General features: G+C 44.4%; 1 protein-coding gene across 3 annotated transcripts in view; it reads left to right on the top strand.

Moving 5' to 3' along the window:
* AP4S1 (adaptor related protein complex 4 subunit sigma 1) overlaps nucleotides 1–26612 on the top strand; it is a 79845-nt gene that overhangs the window by 40230 nt on the left and 13003 nt on the right. For all 3 annotated transcript variants that reach the window (XM_026455073.1, XM_023227442.2, XM_023227443.2), the window contains exons 2-5: nucleotides 8941–9149; nucleotides 12770–12856; nucleotides 15524–15592; nucleotides 25153–25164. In XM_026455073.1, the coding sequence (XP_026310858.1) occupies nucleotides 9012–9149; nucleotides 12770–12856; nucleotides 15524–15592; nucleotides 25153–25164 (306 nt within the window). In that variant the 5' untranslated portion in view covers nucleotides 8941–9011. The remainder of the gene's footprint in view (nucleotides 1–8940; nucleotides 9150–12769; nucleotides 12857–15523; nucleotides 15593–25152; nucleotides 25165–26612) is intronic.

The raw sequence follows: 26612 nt of genomic DNA, 5'->3' as shown, positions 1-26612 counted from the left end.
ATTACAGGCGTGAGCCACTGCACCCAGCTAGTTGTTTTTTTTTTTTTTTAGAGATAGGATCTCCTTCTGTCACCCAGGCTGGAGTGCAGTGGAGTGATCATAGCTCACTGTAGCCTAGAATTCCTGATCTCAGCCTTACTCTCCCAAGTAGCTGGGATTACAGACACGCACCACCATACCCAGCTCTTGTTTTTTCGTTTGGTTTTTGTTGTAGAGGCGTGGTCTCCTATATTGCCTAGGCTGGTCTCCAACTCCTGGCCTCTGGTGATCCACCCACCTCGGCCTCCCAAAGTGCTGGGATTACAGGCGTGAACCACCTCGCCTGGCCCTGTATTCTACTGCAAATCTACCAACCTCACTAGTCTTGAAAGCATGTTCATGCTTGTCAAGCGCGTCCGTGTGAAGAGACCACCAAACAGGCTTTGTGTGAGCAACATGGCTGTTTATTTCACCTGGGTGCAGGCGGGCTGAGTCCGAAAAGAGAGTCAGCAAGATAAGGGTGGGGCCGTTTTATAGGATTTGGGTAGGTAAAGGAAAATTACAGTCAAAGGGGGGTTGTTCTCTGGCAGGCAAGAGTGGGGGTTACGAGGTGCTCAGTGGGGGAGTCTTTTGAGCCAGGAAAAGGAATTTCACAAGATAATGTCATCGCTTAAGGCAAGGACTGGCCATTTTCACTTCTTTTGTGGTGGAATGTCATCAGTTAAGGCGGGACTGGGCATTTGCACTTCTTCTGTGATTTTTCAGTTACTTCAGACCATCTGGGCAGTCCCGGAACTAATAACCTGCATACTAAGGGTTGACTGTAATGAAAACAGCTCAGTTGTAAAGTGAATATTTACTGTCACGGGGGATGCGATGGCTTGGCTTGGGCTCAGAGGCCTGACAATGCTAATCCAAGGAAAATGCTTGTTTGATTCCCGCTGTAAGTAACCTTAACCTTCTTTTCCTCTTTTCTAGATTCCCTTGCTGGGGCATCCTAGCACCATTTGTGTAATGCTTCCCCCAGTGAAGTTGCCTTCTTTCCTCTTTTTTGATTTATGTACACACATTCACACACAAGCTTTTCGGTGTAGCATCTACTGACTTCCTTCCTGGTCATCTAAACATCTTCCCAGCTCTGTGTGTGTGTGTGTGTGTGTCTCTCTGTGTGTGTGTGTGTGTGTGTGTGTGTGTGTTTAGAGATAGGATCTCGCTCTGTTGCCCAGGCCAGAGTGGGAGTGCAGTGGTGTGATCATAGCTCACTGCTGCCTCCAATTCCTGGGCACAAGCAGTGCTCCCACCTTAGCTTCCTAAGTAGCTGGGACTATAGGTACACACCATGGTGCCTGGCTTTTTTTTTTTTTTCCTTTTTTTTGGTAAAGATGGCATCTCACTGTGTTTCCCAGGCTGGTCCCCAAATTCTGGTCTCAAGCTGTCCTGCCACCATGGCCTCTCAAAGTGCTAGAATTATAGGTGTGAGCTACCACGCCTGGCCCCTCTGGCCCCTTGTGTGTCATTGAATGCAAATAGTTTAAAAAAGGAAGTTCATACCTCTCCCTGACCACTCCCAACACTTGTCTAAGCATATTCCCTTCTTACTGTCTTACCTCAGTTTCATAATTATTTCATTTCCCTCCTCCTCGATGATTAATAACCATGATAGATGCTTACAGCATTCATCTTCAGTTCTCAGGTGTGTACTTGTCTCCCGAGTCTCCACATCGTTTATTTTGGCATTATATATTTTATAGTAGAAATAGTTTAAAGTTGTGTTTCTCTAGTTTTTTACCACTGCATCCTGCTACAGTTAAAATTGTCTAATGTTTAAGAGTGTGCAAGAAAAGAAAGATATATCCAAGCCTTTGGAAGCCTTCATTTACTCTTTTCAAAACTTACATCCTAATGAATATCAATTCAACATGTCCTTATTTGTCATCCTTGCTCTTGAAGTCAGTGGGAAGGAATGCTGTGCTTGTAAGGTAGAAACCAATTTGATCCCTTGATGTAACACCTCAGTGAGATCTTTTTACATCTCATTTTACTACTTAATGCAAGCAGGACATTTAAAGGCAAAGGTTTGGCCATGAGTACCTTTGAGACATTTTCCTTTTACCCGGCAGTTGAAATCCAAGGTATAGAATTATAATTTCTAACTGTCATAAAGATGGTTTTTAAATAACTTCGCTGAAAGGGAGTAAAAGAAAGGATGGTTAATCTTAACTTCCTGGTAACCCGCCATAATTTACTGACAGTAATTTGTGAGACAAATAAAAGCAGCATTTAATAGCAAATGATTAAAACCACAGAGTATGTTGCAACCCCACCCACAGCCATGAGTTTATCTTCCTGGAAAAGGGAGTGAATGGCCACAGGCCTCCCCCATGGCACAGCTGTTATATCCCCAGCTGAGCTAGTCTAGATAACATCCCGTCTACACAGGGAATGAAGGCAACAACCCTAGGCTTGGCCACACTGGGCCTGGCTCTTTACACCTTAGTGTTTAGAATCGCTGTAAGGTAACCACCTGTCTGATAGGGCTTAGGAAACAGGAAATGAGCTGGGAGGACGAAATGTATATATATATATAAAACTTAGTCCAAGTATTATATCATAATGTTTCTAGTTGCAGCAAGGAAATAATACAGTTGATCCTTGAACAACAACATAGGCTTGAACTGCACAGATCCATTTATATGCAGCTTTTTTTCCAACCAAACACAGATGGAAAATACAGTGTTTGTGGCATGCAAAACCCCAGTTATATGGGGCTGACTTTTTGTGTACGTCGTTTCCACAGGGCCTACTGCAGGACTTGAGTATGCACAGATTTGGTTATACTCAAGGCAGTCCCGGAACTAATAACCTGCATACTAAGGGTTGACTGTAATGAAAACAGCTCAGTTGTAAAGTGAATATTTACTGTAGACCAGCGCCTTTGCTAAGTGCTATTTGTGTTACCTATCTCACTCTCACACCTCAGAGTTAACCATCCCCCTGGGGTTCAAAAAACCCAAGCACCTTAAGCATCACATGGCAGGTATGTGGCAAAGCCAAAACTTAGCCAGGTCTGTCTTACTCAGGTCTGAGCTTTTAAGCAATGCGTTCTCCTATCTCCTCAAGCAGGCAAAACCCCCAAAGAAAAAAATACTTGCTGGTTTCCAGCTTGACTTAGCTGCTTAGCTCAGTGCTTAGTGGGACCCATCCTCTATCGTGGTGTTCCCCAGCCTCTGTATTTGCTGGGATTCTGATTAGTCAAGAACTACTCATTCACCAAAGGTCCTGTTCTTCCATGCAATCTGCTTATTTCTCTAGATACATGGGATGACACATGAAAAAGGACATTCGGGCATCTAGTGAAATAGGGAGAATCATAAAGGAGAGTCTCGACTCTACTTTTCTTCTTTTTTTTTTTGAGTCGGAGTCTCCCTGTGTCACCCAGACTGCAGTGCAGTGGCACGATCTTGGCGCACTTCAGCCTCCACCTCCCAGGTTCAAACAATCCTCCTGCCTCAGCCTCCTGAGTAGCTGGGACTGCAGGCTCATGCCACCACACCCAGATTTTTTTTTGTATTTTAGTAGAGACCAAGTTTCACCATGAGGTCTCGAACTCCTGACCTCAAATGATCCACTGCCTCAGCCTCCCAAAGGGCTGGGATTACAGCCATAAGCCACTATGTCTGGCCTAATTTTGGTATTTTTTAGTAGATAGTGGGGTTTTACCATGTTGGCCAGGCTGGTCTCAAACCCTTGACCTCAAGTGATCCGCCCACCTCAGCCTCCCAAAGTGCTGGGATTACAGGCGTGAGCCACTGCTTGCCTGGTCAGTCAACTCCACTCTTCAACAGGCATGGATGCCTCATCAAACAGATAATTAATGTTTTGTGCTCCAGGAGGCTGTGAAGTAGATCAAGCCCTGTAAATCAGCCTCTGACTGGTATTCTGACAGCCAAGCTTTTAGCAAACTGACTCTTAACAGACACCTTCTGATGAGCTGTTGCTAAGATCACTAGCTGCAAATGCTTACCTGGGATGACCTAGCCCTGAAATAATCTCCCCTACTTTCAGTCTCCTAAGCAGCAGATTGGGAAACTGGTCCCTGAAATTGGAGCTGCTAAAAGTGACACCTAATATTTGTGAACAAGTTGTAAGTATACATTAAAATCCAACTTTGTTTTCTTTTTTTTTTTTTTTTTTTTTTGAGATGGAGTCTCGCTCTGTTGTCAGGCTGGAGTGCAGTGGTGCAATGTCGGCTCACTGCAATCTCTGCCTCGTGGGTTCAAGTGATTCTTCTGTCTCAACCTCCTGAGTAGCTGGGACTACAGGTGCATGCCACCACACCCAGCTAATTTTTGTATTTTTAGTGGAGACAGGGTTTCACCATGTTGGCCAGGATGGTCTCGATCTCCTGACCTCGTGATCCGCCCGCCTCGGCCTCCCAAATTTGGTGCTGGGATTACAGGTGTGAGCCACTGCACCTGGCTGTAAAATCAAAATTTTAACAAAGATTTCAGATTGATCTGTATGCCACATTTATTCCACATCATTTTTCATTTATTCTAGACACAAATCTAGTGTTTTGTGCATAGCAAATAGTGATAAAGTGAATGGGAAATTTTTTTAAATCCTGGAGGTTTATTTGTTTATTTATTTATTGAGTCAGAGTTTAGCTCTTGTCGCCCAGGCTGGAGTACAATGGCACAATCTCGGCTCGCTGCATACTCCGCCTCCCGGGTTCAAGTGATTCTCTTGCCTCAGACTCCTGAGTAGCTGGGATTATAGGCGCCTGCCACCACGTCCAGCTACTTTTTGTATTTTTAGTAGAGACAGGGTTTTACCATGTTGACCAGGCTGTTCTTGAACTCCTGATCTCAGGCAATCCACCCTCCTCGGCCTCCCAAAGCACGGGGATTACAGGCATGAGCCACCACACCCAGCCAGGTCTATTTATTTGTAAAGGACCTTAGGAATCACCCTGCTCAGGGTTCTCAACCTGGAGCCCAGAATAGGTGTCAGCAAAGTCTGTGGATGTCCTGAGGTTCTTTTACAGCATTTAAGTACATATCTCCTTGCACATTTTTCTGTAAAAGATTCATTAGCTTTCTTTGTATTCTCAGAGGGGTCTGTGTTCTAGTTTAATATACTTATATTACCAGATGAGGATGCTAAAGTTAATGAAATCAAATAGATTCTCTGATAGCACACAGTAAAAACTCACTAGGAATTGGCCGGGCATGGTGGCTCACACCTGTAATCCCAGTACTGTGGGAGGCCGAGACGGGCGGATCACGAGGTCAGGAGATCCAGACCATCCTGGCTAATATAGTGCAACCCCGTTTCTACTGAAAATACAAAAAATTAGCTGGGTGTGGTGGGGAGCACCTGTAGTCCCAGCTAAGGCAGGAGAACCTGGGAGGCGGAGCTTACAGTGAGCCGAGATTACACCACGGCACTCCAGCCTGGGGGACAGAGCGCGAGACTGTTTCAAAAAAATAAAATAAAAATTCACTAGGAATTTATGTTATAAGCAAATATTGGCTGGAGGCAGTGGATCATGCCTATAATCCCAGCACTTGGACGGCTAAGGCAGGAGGACCCCTTAAGGCCAGGAGTTCAAGACCAGCCTGAGCAAAATAGTGAGACCCCTCCCATCTCTACAAAAATAAAAATAAAGGCCAAGCGCAGTGGCTCATGCCTGTAATCCCAGCACTTTGGGAGGCCGAGGCGGGTGGATCACTTTAGGTCAGGAGTTCGAGACCAGCCTGGCCAACATGGTGAAACCCTGTCTCTACTAAAAATACAAAAATCAACCAGGCATGGTGGCAGGCACCTGTAATCTTAGCTACTCAGGAGGTTGAGGCAGGAGAATCACTTGAACCCAGGAGGCAGAGGTTGCAGTGAGCTGAGATCGATTGCGCCATTGCACTCCAGCCTGGGCGACAGAGTGAGACTCTGTCTCAAAAATAAAAATAAAAATAAATAAAAATTAACTGGGCATAGTGACATGTATCTGTAGTCCCAGCTACTCCCAGCTACTTGAGAAACAGAGGCTAGAGGATCACTTGAGCCTAAGAGTTCAAGGCTGTAGTGAGCCATGATAGTACCACTGTACTCCAGCCTGGGCCAGTATCCTCCAGACTGTTAAGGTCATGAAAAACAAGGAAGACTGAAAAACTGTTCCAGACCAGAACAGACTAAAGCAACATGACAATTAAATGCACTATAGTATCCTGGATGGGATGCAGGAACAAAAAGAGGACATTAGTGGAAAAATCGATGAACTCCAAATAAAGTCTGGAGTTAATAATAATGTACCAGTATTGGTTTCTTAGTTTTGGCAAATGTACCATGGTAATGTGAGATGCTAACAATGAGCCGGGCGCGGTGGCTCAAGCCTGTAATCCCAGCACTTTGGGAGGCTGAGACGGGCGGATCACAAGGTCAGGAGATCGAGACCATCCTGGCTAACACGGTGAAACCCCGTCTCTACTAAAAATACAAAAAACTAGCCGGGCGAGGTGGCAGGCGCCTGTAGTCCCAGTTACTCGGGAGGCTGAGGCAGGAGAATGGCGTAAACCCGGGAGGCGGAGCTTGCAGTGAGCTGAGATCCGGCCACTGCACTCCAGCCCGGGCGACAGAGCAAGACTCTGTCTCAAAAAAAAAAAAAAAAAAAAAAAGAGATGCTAACAATGGCCATCTTTGCAACTTTACTATAAATCTAAAATTTCAAATGTTAAAATTTCATTTAAGAACTATTATTCATCTTAGTTTTTTGCACTGATTCTCACAGATATTACACAATGTGAATACGATTTTGTCAGCTGAGCCAGACCAGCTAGCTCTGGTGGTCATGATGAAAGAAGGACTGGCCATTCATCAATATTATGCTCACTTGCATTGATTTTTCCAAACCCTATGTTGAGTGTAAGAGAAACAAACACGAGATTCAATACAACTGAGTTAGACATAACAGCACAAGCATGAACCCCTGAATGAGGAGGATGAGTTAGGGGTGTCATAGATCCATGCATGTGCTTGGCCTTTGAACCACAGCCCACCTCTGACACAAAGTCATGCAGTGACTTTGGGTATCATCTTTTCTTTTTTTTGGGGGGGGGTGGACAGAGTCTCGCTCTGTCACCCAGGCTGGAGTGCAGTGGCACAATCTTGGCTCACTATAACCTCCGCCTCCTGGGCTCAAGAGATTCTCCTCCCTTAGTTGGAGTACAGTGACGTCATCACAGCTCACTGAGACCTCCACCTCCCGGGTTCAAGCAATTCTCCTGCCTCAGCCTTCTGAGTAGCTGGGATTACAGGCGTGCACCACCATGCCCAGTTAATTTTTGTATTTTTAGTAGAGCCAAGGATTCACCATATTGACCAGGCTGGTCTTGAACTCCTGACCTCAAATGATCTGCCTGCCTTGGCCTCCCAAAGTGCTGGGATTACAGTCACGAGCCACCGTGCCCTTCTAAACTTTAACCTGCTTGACCTTAAAATGAGAATAACAGGCTTGATACGGTGGCTCACGCCCGTAATCCCAACACTTTGGGAGGCCAAGGCAGGAGGATCACTTGAGCCTAAGTGTTCAAGACCAGCCGGCAATAGAGTGAAACCTCATCTTTACAAAAAGTTAAAAAATTAGCTGGGCATGATGGTGCATGCCTATAATCCTAGCTATTCAGGATGCTGAGGTGGGATCACTTCAGTACAGAGGAAGATGCTGCACTAAGCTGAGATTGCACCACTGTACTCCAACCTGGGTGCAGAGTGAGGCCCTATCTCAAAAATAAAGGATAACAGAAGTACCTGCCTCAAATAATTGTGAGAATTGCTCAGGATAGGACCTTAGAGAGCTTGTTATAGAGCCTAGAGGAATTTGATAAATTGATATCACTACTATTTCCACCACTAAGGAAAGAAAAGCTTTACTATAGATCTTGTCTCCATTGCCCATAAAATAAAGCCCAATTCCTTAGCATGACTTCTAAAGCCAATTTTGTCATATGTGAGTAACTTAATTTCCAGCAACTATTCTTCCCACTCCCTGAACTGCAGCCCCAGTGAACTTTCCAGAGCTTTCATACCGATTTTCTCTGCCTCAGTCGTCCCCTATAGCTCATTCTTCATGACCTCACATCAGTGCCCCTTCTCTGGGAATCAGTTCTTCACCCTCCTGTGACGTTCCTTGTCCCTCCCTTCTGTACACCCATGGAAGCAGACCTGTCCCAGTTATAACTCATCACCTTGTACTGCCGTTGTTTACCTACCTCGCACCTTTGCTAGGTATAAAAATCAGAAGATAGAAGTCCTTACTGCTTCATCTCCCCATTCTTCTGGTGCTCGACACGTCGTTGTTACCCAGCAAAATAGATGAGTAAATGGAATGAATATAAACAGAAGTACTGCAGTTGCTCAGAATTGTTTTGGAGAATAACTGATGAAAATTTATCGTTGGTTTTTATTTATTTATTTATTTATTTATTTATTTATTTATTTATTTATTTATTGAGACGGAGTCTCTCTCTGTCACCGGGGCTGGAGTGCAGTGGCCGGATCTCAGCTCACTGCAAGCTCCGCCTCCCGGGTTTACGCCATTCTCCTGCCTCAGCCTCCCGAGTAGCTGGGACTACAGGCGCCCGCCACCTCGCCCGGCTAGTTTTTTGTATTTTTTAGTAGAGACGGGGTTTCACCGGGTTAGCCAGGATGGTCTCGATCTCTGACCTCGTGATCCGCCCGTCTTGGCCTCCCAAAGTGCTGGGATTACAGGCTTGAGCCACCGCGCCAGGCGGTTTTTATTTATTAAAACCTCAATTAGTTCATAGGAATGAAGACTGATATTATCAGATAATATTTACTACTACTTTATTTACTGTTTATCTATAAAACATTTAATATAATTCTTTGAGAAATTTGATCTTGCCTTTCTGGGTTTTTGTTTGTTTGTTTGTTTTTGTCTTCAAGGTTCCAGTTACAGCCATCCCTTGTCATAACTTTTGAACTATATTTGGAAAAATACTGGCCAGGAAAGAAAAATGATAAAATTTTTCCTTATGGTGAATAAACAAGGGCAGACTCGACTTTCTAAGTACTATGAACATGTGGATATTAATAAGCGTACACTTCTGGAAACAGAAGTCATAAAGAGCTGTCTCTCTCGGTCCAATGAACAAGTAAGTCTCTGGTCCTCTCCTTTATCACTACATTCAACTCAGCCTTGGCAGATTTATTATTACTGAGTCTCAGGGACCGTCATTTCCTTTGATCTATATTCCTTCAACAGCTACTAAGGAAAATAAGAAGTGATGTGAAATGAAAAACTGAAAGAAGCATAGCTCTCTTTACATCCCTTTAAGAAAATTAAAACAAGGAGCCGGGCGCGGTGGCTCAAGCCTGTAATCCCAGCACTTTGGGAGGCCGAGACGGGCGAATCACAAGGTCAGGAGATCGAGACCATCCTGGCTAATACAGTGAAACCCCGTCTCTACTAAAGAATATAAAAAACTAGCCGGGCGAGGTGGCGGGCGCCTGTAGTCCCAGCTACTCGGGAGGCTGAGGCAGGAGAATGGTGTGAACCCGGGAGGCGGAGCTTGCAATGAGCTGAGATCCGGCCATTGCACTCCAGCCCGGGCGACAGAGCGAGACTCCGTCTCAAAAAAAAAAAAAAAGAAAATTAAAACAAGGAAAACCTGGAAGAATCTTGGGTTCTTATTTAAGTCAGCATATTTGTCTCAATGCACCTTGGAAACAACAATAAAATTTCCGTCTGCTAATAGACACCTCTTCTTTTTTCATTCTTACGAATTCAGCCCGTGAAACTCTCATGAGTGCCTGTAGCAGGTAGCTTTCTATAAGCCAAAAAATGAAGATCAGATGATTGGTATAGAGGTAAATACTGAAGACCCATTTTATGCCAGAGGATAATATTATTCTCAAATGGGGTGGTTTTATTCTGCTTATTATTTTTGTAAATATACCACCAATATAATACTGAAACCAGTGATTTAAAAACAAGTTTGATTTTATTATCTAGGTGGGGAAAATGGAAATTAAAAATTCATATGAAACAACAAATTTATCCATCTTCCAAAATGGAGATTAAGTCTGGGTGCAATGGCTCACGCCTGTAATCCCAGCACTGTGGGAGGCGGAAGCGGGTGGATCACCAGAGATCAGGAGTTCGAGACCAGCCTGGCCAATATAGTGAAAAATTAGCTGGGCGTAATTATGCACAACTGTAGTCCCAGCTACTGGGGAGGCCGAGGCAGGAAAATTGTTTGAACATGGGAGGTGGAGGTTGCAGTCAGCCAAGACTGCTTCACTGCACTCCAGCCTGAGTGACAAGAGCAAAACTCTGTCTCAAAAAAAAAAAAAAAAAAAAAAAGGAGGTTAAATAGGAATTTTAAAACTGAGTCCATTTTTTTTGTTTTGTTTTTTGAGATGGAGTCTTGCTTTGTTGCCCAGGCTGGAGTGCAGTGGCGCCATCTTGGCTCACTGCAATCTCCGCCTCCCAGGTTCAAGCGATCCTCCTGCCTCAGCCTCCTGAGTAGTAGCTGGGATTACAGGTGTGTGCCACCACACCCGGATAATTTTTGTATTTTTAGTAGAGATGGGATTTCACTATGTTGGTCATGCTGGTCTCGAACTCCTGACCTCAAGTGATCTGCCTGCCTTGGTGCTGGGATTACAGGCATGAGCCACTCCTAAAGTGCTGGGATTACACGCATGAGCCACTGCGCCTGGCCAAAAACCGAGTCCATTTTGTAAAGAATTTTTTCCCTAGCTCATACCTTGAACAAAAAAAAATTTTTTTTTTTTTGAGACAGAGTTTTGCTCTTGCCTAGGCTGGAGTGCAACAGCATGATCTCGGCTCACTGCAACCTCTGCCTCCCAGGTTCAAGTGATTCTCCTGCCTCAGCCTCCCAGGTAGCTGAGATTAGAGGCATGTGCCACCATGACCGGCTAATTTTGTATTTTTAGTAGAGACGAGGTTTCTCCATGTTGGTCAGGCTGGTCTTGAAATCCCGACCTCAAGTGATCCACCCACCTCAGCCTCCCAAAGTGCTGGGATTACAGGCGTGAGCCACCACACCCGGCCCCTTGAACAAAATTTTTATGAAGAATTTTATTTAGAGAATTACTTAATCCAGGTCCTAAACTTGCCAGATCTATTGGGAATTACTCAACAACTGAGGGAAAATCAGAAAACTTGTTTAACTCATGCATTTTAATTTTGTCAGTTCTCCATTTCACTGCATAGTGGGCTGCCTGTGAGCACCAGTGCTAAATCATTTATTATTAAGCTACATCAGTGCTCAAAAGTAACATGGTACAAATGTGTCTCCCTTGGCATCTAAACTGATTTTTCAGTTGGGACATCTCAGAGTTCCTCTTTGAATTACTACTTTGGCCTGCCATGGCACACACTGTTTCATGTTGTCAGATGGAAACAGAAACTTTTAAAGGGCTATGTTAATAGCCACATACTTTAAGTAGAAGTAAATACTCTTAGAAGCATTCCTGTTTGAACCTTTCTGCAGAATGCAGGCACTCAATTTCAAATATCATTTTCACTGATAGGTTACCCTTTGAAACGAAAGCTTTGGAATGAATATACTGTTAGATACTTTTGATGCATTCTAAATTATTTTAGATTTTAAAAGGAGTCCACTGGGCTTTTGGCATAATCAGGCACCAACGTAGCATAATAGCAGCTTAGTTTTTATCCATAGAGGTGCTCTGATACTTTTTTTTTTTTTAATGTCAGAAACTCCTGAGAGGCTTTGAAAAATGTTCCTCAGTTCTTTCAAAAAGGTTGTGTTTCCTTGAAAGATGCAGCTGAGCAGAGATCACACTGGCTCTACAGTGAGCCAAAAGCTGCAGAATGCTTCTGTACTCATTACCTCTATCCTAATTTTAAATAAAAATCTAAATTCCTCCATTTTATAGACTGTCAGATGGCTTTCCCATAGAGGCATTTCCATGGTCAAAACTTGCAGCTTCATCCCCAGGTACATCCGGGCACCCAAGAGCAACACATCCAGCACACCCTAAAATCCAGAAGAAGAGTAACCCTGTGCTTCTGCCCACTCTCCACCTCCCATCCACTCAGCGCCTTCCAATAACTCTTTGTACAAAGGCGATAGGAAAGGGATAAATGAGAAGGGAGTTTTATCCATGTGTCAGTGGTGGCAGGCTAGTTATTAATTCATACGAAGCAATGTTTACAATGCGAGATTTTGTCTAGCATCTGCCACAAAAAGGCCATCTTTAAATGATTTATAAAATAATCTACATGGATTCTTTTCATGAGTCTAGGAAAAAGCAACCAATTTTTGTTTGTTTGTACCATGTATTTGGCTCCTCAATGACTATTAAATAGTACAAAACCGAGAATATCTAATTGCTTCCAAAAAAGTCTTGGGGAGGTGAGGAGAAGAAAGTCTTCTTTATCACGTTTGCTTATTTTCACTTCGGAGGCACTTTGCTGATTATTCATTATCTTTGCCTGCTGAGTTCCACACAGAGCCAAGTAAAGGAATGAGAAGGAGTGTAAGTGGGAACCCATGTGAACACTCAGACTTTTTTCCAAGACTTCTCCAATTTCCACTAGAGATGCTTCCAAGTGGGCCCCTGAATATTGTGAGAAGGCCACCAGTGGTTGTGTAACATCTTAATATTTTATATTTCTAGGAATGTTTGTCAGATGAATCAGAACCTAGAACTTATGCATGTCATTTTAAATAACTCTCTCTCAACAACAGGAATTAATATCTCATTGTGTTTTGTCTAGTGCTCTTTCATTGAATATAAGGATTTTAAGCTGATATATCGGCAGTATGCAGCTCTCTTCATTGTGGTTGGAGTTAATGACACTGAGGTAAGATAATAGAAGAGCCCTTGGAAAATGCAAGAATTTCTTTCTACTTGCCTCCCTAAGAATTATGACTCTCTTGATTTTTTTTTTTTTTTAACGGAGTCTTGCCCTGTTGCCAGGCTATAGTACAGTGGCACGATCTCAGCTCACTGCAACCTCCACCTCCCAGGTTCAAGCGATTCCCCTGCTTCAGCCTCCCAAGTAGTTGGGATTACAGGCACGTGCCACCACACCTGGCTAATTTTTTGTATTTAGTAGAGATGGGGATTCGCCATGTTGGCCAAGACGGTCTTGATCTCCTGACCTCATGATCCGCCTGCCTCAGACTCCCAATTTTTTTTTATTTTTATTTTTTTAAGAGACAGGCTAGCGTGCAATGGCACAGTCATTGCTCACTGCAGCCTTGAATGCCTGGTTCCAAGCATCTTCCCATCTCAGCCACCTGACTAGCTGGGACTACAGGCTCACACTCCCAAGCCCAGCTAATTTTTTTGCTTTTAGTTTTTTTAGAGATGGGGTCTCACTGTGTTGCCCAGTTTGGTCTAGAACTCCTGACTTCAAGCGATCTTCCTGGCTTAGCCTCCCAAGTAGCTGGGAATACAGACACAAGCCACTGTGCCTGGTTAGGATCTTGGTTTCTAGCAAGAATGAGGAAGTTGTGTGGAAGAGAAATATCTAGGATGTTTCTTGGATTCGATGAGGAGCTTGCAAAGTAGAGAAGCCTCAAACCACAGAATGCCTTTTTCTGTTGTAAGCAATACCAGTGTCCTGCCCTTGTTCTCTTGAACAATGAAGCAGCTCAGATAAGTATAGAGACCAACTGATTTTGGCATTAAACATGGGCTGATATATCAAAAGCCAGTGAAAACTATAAAGATGATTGTATTGTGATTATATCCCCTCAAATTTATTTAGTTCACCCCTTCACAAATGCCACTCCCAGATCAGTAGTACTTATGGACATGGAATCCCTGAAAGGATGTTTTACATCTAGCTGAAATATTGATTCGTTGTTTTTTATCCATGAACCAAACTTTTTTATCCATGAACCAAACCAAACTTTGAAGTGGTTTTCCCATCTCCACAGATAGAAAAATGATGGCATGAAGAACCTGAACAATTGCTTAAGCCAATTTGTGGTAAAGTCAGGAAATGGAGCTAAGAACTCTAAGTCCTAGACACTAAGATTTTAATCTGGCTAGATTTATCATAGACTTCAAAAAAAAGATTCTTTTGGAGACAGAGTCTCACCTTGTCACCAGGCTAGAGTGCAGTGGTGCCACCTCGGCTCACTACAACCCCCGCCTCCTGGGTTCAAGCAATTCTCCTGCCTCAGCCTCCCGAGTAGCTAGGACTACAGGCGCCCGCCACCACGCCCAGCTAATTTTTGTATTCTTAGTAGAGACGGGGTTTCACCTTTTGGCCAGGATGATCTCGATCTCCTGACCCCATGATCCACCTGCCTTAGCCTCCCATAGTGCTGGGATTACAGGCGTGAGCCACCACACCCGGCCTAAGTTTTTTAAGACAGGGTCTCTCTCTGTCACCCAGGCTAGAATGCAGTGGCACCTTCACCTCTCACTGCAGCCTTGACCTCTTGGCCTGAAGTGATCCTTCCACCTCAGCATCACGATCCTGAGTACCTAAGACTACAGGCTCATGCCAAGATATCTGGATATTTTTACTTTATGTATTTATTTATTTTTGTTTATTTATTTATTTTTTTTGAGACGGAGTCTCACTATGTCACTCAGGTTGGAGTACAGTGGCATGATCTTGGCTCACTTCAATCTCAGCCTGCCAGGTTCAAGTGTTCCTCCTGGATTCAAGCAATTCTCCTGCCTCAGCCTCCCATGTAGCTGGGATTACAAGCGTGTGCCACCATGCCCAGCTAATTTTTGTATTTTTAGTAGAGACGAAGTTTCACTGTGTTGGCAAGGCTGGTCTTGAGCTCCTGACATCTCGGCCTCCCAAAGTGCTAGGATTACAGGCATGAGCCATTACGCCCAGCCTATTTTTTTATTTTTTGTAAACAAGGGATCTCATTATGTTGCCCAGGCTGGTCTTGAACTTCTGGGCTCAAGTGATCCTCCCACCTCGTCCTCCCAAAGTGGTGGGGATTACAGGTGTGAGCAACCACGCATGGCCTTTTTGTTTTTTAATAAAAGACAGGACCTCGCTCTGTTTCCCAGGCTGGAGTACAGTGGTGCCATCGTAGCTTACTGCAGCCTTGACTCCTGGGGTCAAGCCATCCTCCTGCCTCAGCCTCATGAGTGGCTGAGACTAGAGGCATGCAACACCACACTTGGCTAGTTTTTTAAATTTTTTGTGGAGACGGAGTCTCACTATATTGCCTAGGCTGGTCTTGAACTCCTGGCCCCAAGCCATCCTCTCACCTTGGCCTCCCAACTTGCTAGGATTAAAGATATGAACCACTAAACCTGGCCAAAAAAAAAAAAATCCTACAGGTTAAGGTTTATCTACATTTCCCCTATTGATAAGCATCTTTTAAACAAGTGAGTATAGAACTGTTCCGAGTATTTGTCAGTGGGAGGCTGCTTTCCTCATATTATCAGTTCACTAAAAGCTGGAAGCTGACTGGGATGTTCTATGTCTGATTTGCATGAGGGCCATACTAAAATTGATTCTACCTTTCTTCTTTTATTTTAGAACGAGATGGCTATTTATGAATTCATTCATAACTTTGTGGAAGTTTTAGATGAGTATTTCAGCCGAGTGGTAAGTCTAATGGCTAAAAAATGGTTTACTTCCTCAACCCAGTTTGCCAGAAATTGAGTCTCTTTGGACCTATATCAAGAACATGTGTTAATACAGAGTTTTAATAAGTAAAAATTAAAACTTAAGTGATGCCAAATTTTCTTTATCTTTCCTGCTGGTTTATCCAAAGTATTACAAGCCTATATATGCCTGAGATCTTTATAAAGAGCTGGAAAAAAAACAAAAAACCCTCTTATAGCTGGGCGCGGTGGCTCACGCCTGTAATCCCAGCACTTTGGGAGGAGAGGCTGGCGGATCTGAGGTCAGGAGATCGAGACCATCCTGGCTAACACAGTGAAACCCTGTCTCTACTGAAAATACAAAAAATTAGCTGGGCATGGTGGCGGGCGCCTGTAGTCCCAGCTACTCAGGAGGCTGAGTCAGGAGAATGGTGTGAACCCAGGAGGCGGAGCTTGCAATGAGCCGAGATCGCACCACTGCGCTTTAGCCTGGGCAACACGGCGAGACTCTGTCTCAAAAAAAAAAAAAAAAACCCTCTTATTTGTTTTCTCCCAATTATGAGCTTTTGTGATCTGACTTGCCCCCTCTTTTCTTCTTCCTCTGCTTTCTTTTCTTTATTTTCTTTTTCTTTTTTTTTCTTTTTTTTTTTTTTTTTCATAAGAAGGACGGAGTTTCGCTCTTGTTGCCCAGGCTGGAGTGCAGTGGCGCGATCTCGGCTCACCGCAACCTCCACCTCCTGGCTTCAAGTGATTCTCCCGCCTCGGCCTTCCGAGTAGCTGGGATTATAGGCATGCGCCACCACGCCCAGCTAATTTTGTATTTTTAGTAGAGATGGGGTTTCTCCATATTGGTCAGGCGGGTCTCAAACTCCCGACCTCAAGTGATCCGCCCGCCTTCGCCTCCCAAAGTGCTGGGATTAGAGGCGTGAACCACTGCGCTCGGCCCCCGCTGCCTTCTTTCCTAAGACACTAGGACACTTTTCACTTCAAGAATCATTCCCATCCAGACCCTTGTTTTGAGGGTCAAAAGTCAGTTCTCCTTAAGGAATGAATATGTGAGCTCCTTTCCAAAAATCTTTTTAAAGCCATTTAAATAGCTATATTGAAATATATTTTATGTATAATACAGTTCACCCATTTAAAGTGTATAATTGGCCAGGCGTGTGGCTCACGCCTGTAATCCCAGCACTTTGGGAGGCGGAGGCGGGTGGATCACGAGGTCAGGAGTTGAAGACCAGGCTGGCCAATATGGTGAAACCCTGTCTCTACTAAAAATACAAAAATTAGTTGGGCATGGTGGCACTTGACTGTAATCCCAGCTACTTGGAAGGCTGAGGCAGAGAATTGCTTGAACCCAGGAGGCAGAGGTTGTAGTGAGCCGAGAGCCCACCACTGCGCTCCAGCCTTGGTGACATAGCAAGACTCCGTCTCAAATAAATAAATAAAATAAGTCAGGTGCGGTGGCTCACGCCTGTAATCCCAGCACTTTGGGAGGCTGAGGCAGGCGGATCATGAGATCAGGAGATCGAGACCATCCTGGCTAACATGGTGAAACCCCCTCTCTACTAAAATACAAAAAGTAGCTGGGCGAGGTGGCTGACGCCTATAGTCCTAGCTACTCGGGAGGCTGAGGCAGGAGAATGACGTGAACCCGGGAGGGAGACTCCGTCTCAAAATAAATAAATAAATAAACGTATGTAATAAAGCTGGGTGTGGTGGCAAGCACCTGTAGTGACAGATACTCAGGAGGATGAGATGAGAGGATTTTAGGAAATTTCATCACTTGACAAGGAAACATACCCATTAGCATTTCCCCTCATTATCCCCCTCCACACATACCAGGTAACTAGTGATCTATCCTTTTATCTTGGTAAGTTTTTTATTTTTTATATTGATACATAAGAGATGTAGATATTTTCATGATACTTGTGATAATTTGATACATTCATATAATGTATAAAAACCAAATCAGGGTAATTAGGATCTCCATCACCTTAAATATTTATATTTTATGTTAGGAACATTCGAATTATTCTGTTAGCTGTTTTGAAATATACAATAGATTATTGTTTACCATAGTCACCCTACTGATTTATCAAACACTAGGTCTTATTTCTTCCATCTAATTGCATATTTGCACCCATTAATCTACCTCTCTTCATTTCCTCTTTGCCTCTTCCTTTCCCAGCTTTTGGTCACCACCAGTTTACTGTCTATCTTTATGATACCTACTTTTTTACTTCCCACATGAATGAGAACATGTGATATTTGTCTTTCTGTGCCTGGCTTATTTCACTTAACATAATGACCTTCAGTTCCATATGTGTTTCTGCAAATGATAGGATTTAATTCTTTTTTATGACTGAATAGTATTCCATTGTATATATATACCATATTTTCTTTATCCATTCACTCATTGATGGGTGCTTTGGTTGATTCCATATTTTGGCTATTGTGAACAGTGCTACAATAAACATTGGACCGCAGACATCTCTTCAATGCATTGATTTCCTTTCTTTTGGATATATACCTAATCTACTTTCTGTCTCTATAGATTTGTCTGTTCTAGATATTTAATATAAATATAATTGTACAACATGTGATTTTGGTGTGACTGGCTTCTTGGATTGAGTGTAGTGTTTTCAAGATCCATCCATGTTGTAGCACATATCAATACTTCTTTCCTTTTTCTTGCCAGATGATATTCCATTGTATGGATGGATATACCAAATTTTTTTATCCATTCATCAGTTGGTAGACATTTGAGTTATTTCCAGTTTTTGGCTATTGTAAATAATGCTTATATGAACATTCGTGGACACGTTTTTGCATAGAACCATGCTTTCAGTTCTCTTGGGCTACCTAGGAGTGCGATGTGGTAACTCCATGTTTAGCATTTTGATGAACTGCCAAACTGTTTTCCAAAGTGTTGGTGTGATTCAAAGTCCCATCAGGAGTGCATGAGGGTTTCAGTTTCTCCACATCCTCACCAAAACTTGTTATTATCTGTCTTTTATATGATAGCCATCCCGGTAGATGTAAAGTGGTATAGAGGCCAATGAATTGTAGGTGTCATTTGTGTTTCACTAAGCATCTTTTCATATGTATATTAGCCATTTGCCTATCTTCTTGGGAGAAATGTTTGCTCAAATCCTTTGCCCATTTTTAAATTGCATTATTTGTTATCTTATTGTTGAGTTGCAGGAGTTCTTTATATATTCTGAATATAAGTCCCTTATCAGATACATGATTTGAAAATATTTTCTTGTCTGGGCGCGGTGGCTCAAGCCTGTAATCCCAGCACTTTGGGAGACCGAGACGGGCGGATCACAAGGTCAGGAGATCAAGACCATCCTGGCTAACACGGTGAAACCCCGTCTCTACTAAAAATGCAAAAAAATTAGCCGGGCGTGGCGGCGAGCGCTTGTAGTCCCAGCTACTTGGGAGGCTGAGGCAGGAGAATGGCGTGAACCTGGGAGGCGGAGCTTGCAGTGAGCCAGGATCACGCCACTGCACTCCAGCCTGGGCGACAGAGCGAAACTCCGTTTCAAAAAAAAAGAAAGAAAATATTTTCTCCCGTTCATTTGTAAAGATTCAATTGTTCCAACATCATTTATTCAAAGACTGTTCTTTTCGCCTAATGAATTGTCTTGGCACCTGTCTTGTTTTTTCTAAGACCAGCCCAGCGGGCGCAAAAGAACCAGCGGGTAGGCAAGTGTAACAGCAAAACTGCACGTTTATTTTGGTAACCTAAGGTGTGCGGGAGAAGTCTGTCGGCCTCCGGGGAAGGAGGCTGGCAGAGTCCCCCCGTGGGGCTCTCGGACGGACTTCCCACAGTCCCGACATCCCGACAGGAGTGGGGCTGCAAGAAGGCCGCCGGGCTGTGAGAAGGCCGCGTGGCTCAATGGCGGAGAGTGGCTTTTCTAGGAGTGGGAGGGCAATAGGTGGGGCATGGGCGTGTCAGGGGCGTTCCGCAGGTGCGACCAGGTAAATCTTGGTCTCTTCAGATTGACGTCACCTGGCGCATGCCCAGTTGGTCTGCACCCTCCCTGGGCGCCAGCTGCATTTTCGCGCGCGGGAAGAGTTGGGGGTGGGGGGATGAAGAACCCGGAAGTGCACCATCTTGCCTCGGTTCGTCCAAACAGTCCAACCTTTTATTGATAATAGTGATAAAGGGGCGCCGTGGTCTGTCTGGCTACTTCCTGCTGTTAAGGGGCGTCGTTAAGGTCGGGGCCCATGGTTGGTATTTGGACGCACGGATGAAAAATAAAATAAGGCACAGTATTAGTATAGGAATAAGAAATGGAAGCATTTGTTGGAATATGGGCAAAACCCAGAAGGATAGTCCTGGCAAGGTTGGGGAGTATGAGATAGTTAAGAAAATTTAGTAAGTTTGAGGCGAGTGGGGGAAAGCCAAACTGATTTCCACTGATTGCTTTCGGTAGGGGCCCTTTTTAGTTGGGAATGAGGAATGAGTGCGCAAAGTACTTGTTGGCCAGGCAGCAATTAAGGATTGGAGTTTTTCGTGGAGTGGATGGCTTTCCACTTACTCCTACTACAGAGATATTGAATGGAAGGCTAGGTCCAGAGAAGGACGGCAAAACAGAATAGGTAGCCTCGCTGTTGATTAAAAAAGTAATTGTCTTACCCGCTACCAGGAGAGTTACCCGCGGCTCGGCGAGGGTGATGGGGGTCCCCGAGTCTCAGCACCTTCAGTTGTCATCGTCCAGATGTAGGAGCTGGAAGGAGCTCCCAGGATCCTGGGAAAGGGGGTCACGTAGAGGCGCGGCACCTGTTCTCAGGGTGGGGCAATCAGACTTCCAGTTTCCTTTCTGCTGGCAAGCAGGGCAGGGGGTTGCTGGTGGATGAGGGTTAGGACATTCACTGGCCTAATGTCCTGATGCCTTGCACTTATAGCAAGGCTGCGTTGGGGCTCAGGGACCTTGCGGACACCTGTTGGCATAGTGTCCTGCCTTGCCGCACTTATAGCAGGCAGGCTCCTTTTGTAGCTTTGGAGTCTGTGGGGTATGTGCTCTCTGGCCTGGGGTTATGACTGGGCTGTAAACCCGAAAGCCGCTGCTAGGAGCTGTAACTCAGCCGTCTCCTCTCTGGAGCTATAGACCTTAAAGGCTAATTTAACTAGGTCTTGTATTGGTGTCTGAGGACCATCCTCTACCTTTTGAAGTTTTTTACGAATGTCAGGAGCTGATTGAGAAATGAAATAAGACGCCAAAATGGTGGCCCCTGTGGGGGAGGCTGGATCTAACCGGGTATACTGGGTTAGAACCTCAGTCAGTTTAGGGTAGAGGTTAGGATAACCTGGAGGTCATGCCAAGTTAAGTCATAGGCCTGACAAAGGTGTCTAAATTCCTTTATGTATATGGTAGGATTAGCTGAGAAATCACCTAAACGCTTCTCAATTTTGGAAAGATCGGCCAATGAAAAAGGGACATGTACTCTGACTACCCCCCCGCCCCAGCCACCTCTCACAAAGGTGCTAACACTGTAGGAGGGTGTGGGCAGAGATAGGGGACTCAAGACAGCCAGTTGGGGGCCCCGAAGGAGGCACGGGACCCAGTGGATTACTAGTAGATAAGGAGGAGGAAGGAGGAGTCTGGATGGGGGGAGGAGGAGGAGTCTGGGCAGGAAGGGAGGGGGTGGGGAGAGCGGGGAGAGAAGGAGTATAGGGACGAGAGCCTAAGGCCTAAAAGCCTTGTATGTAAATTTCGGACCACTTGCCTAGCCGCTGGCAGAAATTGCTGAGGTCGATCACGCCACAGTGGAAAGGAAAATTAACCGCTTCCTCCTAAGGTCTTGTTCAAGCTGTAAGGTTTTTAAATTGGCTAGGAGGCACCCTAAGGGGGTGCTCTTTGGAAATTTGGACTGGGGGTTTCCCATTTGTTTCCTCTTTACCGACACACAATGGACACAATGGAAATGGAAGTGGATCTCTGCCTGGCTTCAAAGCGTCCTTTGGAACCAGCAGAGACAGACTGGAGGCTCATGGAGCCAAAGTGGAGATTACCTTCAGGCGGACGTCTCCGTCCTGCAAGGCTCTCCGAAGCCACGTGGTGGCTTCCAAGCCACTTGGTGGCTCAAAATGGACCTCGGACCTGCGCAGGATTTTGGCCGAGGGTGGTAAAGAGGAGACAAGGGCACTTACCCCAGAGAGGCCGTGAGAGTGAGGGAAGCGGGTCTCAGGTCCTGGTCCATCCGCGGCGTGGAACGAGGAGGAGGAGGCTCCCCGGACCCTGGGGGCCCTGAGGAGGGGTCTCCTCCCGGGTTCGGCACCATCTGTCTTGTTTTTCTAAGACCACCAGAGCGAGCACAAAAGAACCAGCGGGTAGGCAAGTGTAGGAGCAAAACTGCTGGTTTATTTTAGTAACCTAAGGTGTGGAGAAGAAGTCTGTCGGCCTCCGGCAAAGAAGGCCGGCAGAGTTCCCCCGCGGTGGGGCTCTCGGACAGACTTCCCACAGTCCCGACATCCCGACAGGAGTGGGGCTGCAAGAAGGCCGCTGGGGCTGTGAGAAGGCTGCCCGAGAGCCCCACCGCGGGGGAACTCTGCCGGCCTTCTTTGCCATTCAAATTCTGGGCCCTACCCCAGACCATTGCATCCAAAGCTCTAGGTTGAGGCCCAGAAGTCTGGTTTAAGAAGGCTTCCAGGTGATTCTGATATATGCTTAATTTTGGTAATCACTGCCTTAGTGCATGAGGCTTGCTGTCAGCGTTTTTGTTTTTTTTTTCTTTTTTTTTGAGATGGAGTCTCGCTCTGTCGATCTTGGCTCACTGCAACCTCCAACTCCCTGGTTCAAGCAGTTCTCCCGCCTCAGCCTCCCGAGTAGCTGGGATTACAGGTATATGCCACCACACCCAGCTAATTTTTGTATTTTTAGTAGAGTCGGGGTTTCACCATGTTGGCCAGGATGGTCTTGATTTCCTGACCTCTTGATCCGCCTGCCTCGGCCTCCTAAAGTGCTGGGATTACAGGCGTAACCCACCGCGCCTGGCCGCTGTCAGCCTTTTCTTGATTCAAGAGTTGGTGTTGGGAACATGCCTAGTGGTCTGTGATATGGTGATACCTCTGGCCAGGAAGGGGCTGGTGCCTTCCAAAGCCGAAAGAGACCAAGAGGTGGTCATTCCAGAGACTGGCCTTAGAGGACAGAGGACATGGAGACTAGCTTTAAAATCTATCTCTGTGTTGATTGCTTGGCAAGACATAGACCAGCACTGTTCAGTAAAACTTTCTGCAGAGATAGGAATGTTCTGTACCTGTGCCATCCAATACAGTAGGCATTAGCCAGATGTGGCTCTTGAGCACTTGAAATGCAGTTAGTATAACTGAGGAAATGAAGTTTTAATTTTACTTAATTTAAATCTCCACATGAGGCTGGTGTTTACCATACTGGACAGCATAGCTCTAACTTCTGCTTACCTTGTGATGACCACCTTCTTGTTCAAACGGACTAGCTGCAAGTCAGGGTCTATGATCAGAGCTGACTATGATTAGCCATTTCAAGGTGACACCCACCAAGAAGAATATAATTTCCCAAAATAATAATGTTCTAAGCCTAGGAGAATAAAAAGTGGGTACAAGTACTATCATTGCTAAGGTTTTTAAAATTATTATTATTATATTCAGTAACTAAGAATAAATAGCATATTACTGAATTACAGGTATAATTTTAGGGAGAGTCAGTGACCACATAAACCACAAAAGTAAAGATTAGAATTTAATTTCAGTTAGGTGATTCTGCAGGACTTGGACGGTAGATACTAAGGGACAGCTTGGCTTAGGATCAAACCATAGCAAAAAGAAGAAGAGGAAGAGGGAAAAGAACACTATGGGAAAGAAAACAGGATCTGTCCCCCTCACAGAGACAGCCTTGTCATGTAAGATTTATTTTTAGGTTTGTGAATTTTAAACATTCTTTCTGTGGCTATTTTTAATCTTTGAGAATTTCCAAATCTTAAATTTGGAAATCAGTCTCATGCTATCTGGGGCTGAGAGAAGCATCCCAGCATCACATTTTTAAAACAAAAAGCCAACCCAGTAAGCTTCAAAGGACACGGCTTTGCCAGAGGTGAGGGTTGTTGCTGTTGAAGAAGTGATATCAGGGGATTTTCAGTGCTGCATTTGACAAACCTTAAGTCCTTTCATATTTGAACTTAATTTTCTTTACTTTTTTCTTTGTCCATACTTTTTTCACTATATAAATATCTATTTTATTTTATTTTAAAAATTTTAAAACATATAAGCAAAGAGAAAGGAAAGCGAATACATGTAATTATACATTTGTCTAAACCTATAGAACGTACACCACCAGAGTGAACCCTAATGTAAACTGTGGACTTTGGGTGAGAATGGTGTAGGTTTGTCAGTTTTAACAAATGTACCACTGTGGTGGGGAATGCTGACCATAGGAGGAGGCTGCACATTCGGAGGGACACAGGGGATGGGATGTCAGTGTACCTCCCCCTCAATTTTGCTCTGAACCTAAAACTTGCTCTTTAAAAAGTAATGTATTTTTTGGCCAGGCATGATGGCTCACACCTATAATCCCAGCACTTTGGGAGACTGAGGCAGGTGGATCGCTTGAGCTCAGGAGTTCAAGGCCAGCCTGGGCAACATGGCAAAACCCCGTCTCTACAAAAAAAAATACAAAAATTAGCCAGGTGTGGTGGCCCACACCTCTAGTCCCAGCTACTTGGGAGGCAGAGGTGGGAGGATCACTTGAACACAGGAAGCGGAGGTGGTTGCAATGAACCAAGATCATGCCACTGCACTCCAGCCTGGGTGACACACTGACTCAAAATATATAAAGACTTTCTTGAAATAAATAAATAAAATAGATTTTTTTTTAAGTGAGAAGAAGATCATCAGTAAGCCCATCAGCTACTGATAACTGCTGTTAGGTACATTTCCTTTTAGAGTTTCTATGTCTGTCTGTAGCTATATAACCATATATATCTTGATCTGTATACATGCATACATAGGATAATACTATGTATGCATTTTATAACTTTTTTTAACAATACGTAAATACTTATATTTCTACATTGTCATTTGTGGATATGCTACGGTTTACTTAGTTCTCCTCCTTGATAGATATTTAGGTTATTATCAATAATTTGCTATTACAAGCACCATTACCCTGAATATCCTGTCATATATGATTGTGCCATTGTCTAATTTTTTCCTTGGGATAAACTGCTAGAAGTAACATTAATGGATTCAAAGATGTGGCACATTGTTACCATCTCTGATACACACATCAAATTACCTACATCTGTAAAGGTTGAGTTAATTTCGTTTTCCCTCTGCTTTCTAAAGATGAATGGTACTGGCCTGTAAAATTCCTTTGAACTACAGCCTATTTTTAAAAAAATTACAGTCGCAAACTCAGGGCCTTGGCAGAGTCAGACTGCTGTGGCCTCCAAGCCCAGAAGCAGGTGGGAGAGGCCACTGCTATGGATGCAGAAGCCTCTTCAGTCTGACTCTGCTAAGAGCAACGGGTCCCAATGTCTTTGTTCTCACCCTTGCACTCTTTTTCTCTCTTCCAGAGTGAATTAGATGTATCCTTTTTCAATACTCTTTTCCACAGTACTTGGCTAGTCCTTATCAGGTAAGTGCCACGGAGCAGGAAAACTATTCAGTAGTCCAGAGTGTTCATCACCAACAACCATGACAAGACAGCCGGAGGTGTGGGTGTTCTGCAGAACTCCTCCCCAACCTCGTCACCCTTCTTCAACAAGACAATTCTTTTTTTTTTCTTTTGAGATGGAGTTTCGCTCTTCTTGCCCAGGCTGGAGTGCAATGGAGCAATCTCTGCCCACTGCAACTTCCACCTCGCTTCAACCTTTGCCTCTTGGGTTCAAGTGATTCTCCTGCCTTAGCCTCCTGAGGCATTACAGGCGCCCACCACCACGCCCAGCTAATTTTTGTATTTTTATTAGACACGGACGGGGTTTCACCATGTTGGCCAGGCTGCTCTCCAACTCCTGACCTCAGGTGATCCACCCACCTTGGCCTCCCCAAGTGCTGGGATTACAGGCGTGAACCACTGTACTTGGCAAGATGATTCTTTTTTTTTTTTTTTTTTTTGAGACGGAGTCTCGCTCTGTCACCCAGGCTGGAGTGCTGTGGCTGGATCTCAGCTCACTGCAAGCTCCGCCTCCCAGGTTCACGCCATTCTCCTGCCTCAGCCTCCCGGGTAGCTGGGACTACAGGCGCCGCCACCTCGCCCGGCTAGTTTTTTGTAGTTTTTTTTTAAGTAGAGATGGGGTTTCACCGTGTTAGCCAGGATGGTCTCGATCTCCTGACCTCGTGATCCGCCCGTCTCGGCCTCCCAAAGTGCTGGGATTACAGGCTTGAGCCACCGTGCCCGGCCTCGGCAAGATGATTCTTAAGATTTTTTTTTTTTTCAGGCAGGACAGCACTCTCATAGTAGTTAATAGCTACTATTTGTTCATTTAATTTCCTTTAAGCATATGGAATAGGCATTTTCAAGATTTAACACAGCCAAAAAAGTGTTTAGTCCTCCTACAGAAACTGGATTTCCAGGGTTCCAGGTATAAATATCTAGAAATGCCCTATATGACCAGAATAAGGCCTTCAGTGTTGATGAACTGGAAGGTTAAAGAAATTGCCTGGCTTGTAATCCTTGCTATCAAATGTATTCATTTCCTTGATAGCAGAGAAAGTTCTCCTTTTCTCCTGTCTCTTTTAAATCACAATATCCAAGTACCCTCAAAACAAGCATGATTTGCTTAGAGTACTGCAGGCCCCCAGATTTTGGCAGGAGCCCTTAGGCTTTGTGCCAGTGTTTGGGAGGCCAGCTAACTTTGAAGTTTATTTTTTACTTCAAAAATCTACCTACCACTTGAGTCCTTGAAGAACACATCAAGTTTCAATCTAAAATAGTAAATTAACTATAACAAATGTTATATATAAAGTATAACAATATGTTTATGTGTATATATACATACACGTATTTGTATGTGTGTGTATGTATGAGTACGTG

The sequence above is a fragment of the Piliocolobus tephrosceles genome, chromosome 6, assembly GCF_002776525.5.
Source record: "Piliocolobus tephrosceles isolate RC106 chromosome 6, ASM277652v3, whole genome shotgun sequence".
NCBI lineage: Eukaryota > Metazoa > Chordata > Mammalia > Primates > Cercopithecidae > Piliocolobus > Piliocolobus tephrosceles.
The sequence above is the reverse complement of the archived record's forward strand: the minus strand, read 5'-3'. Positions and strand labels throughout refer to the sequence as shown.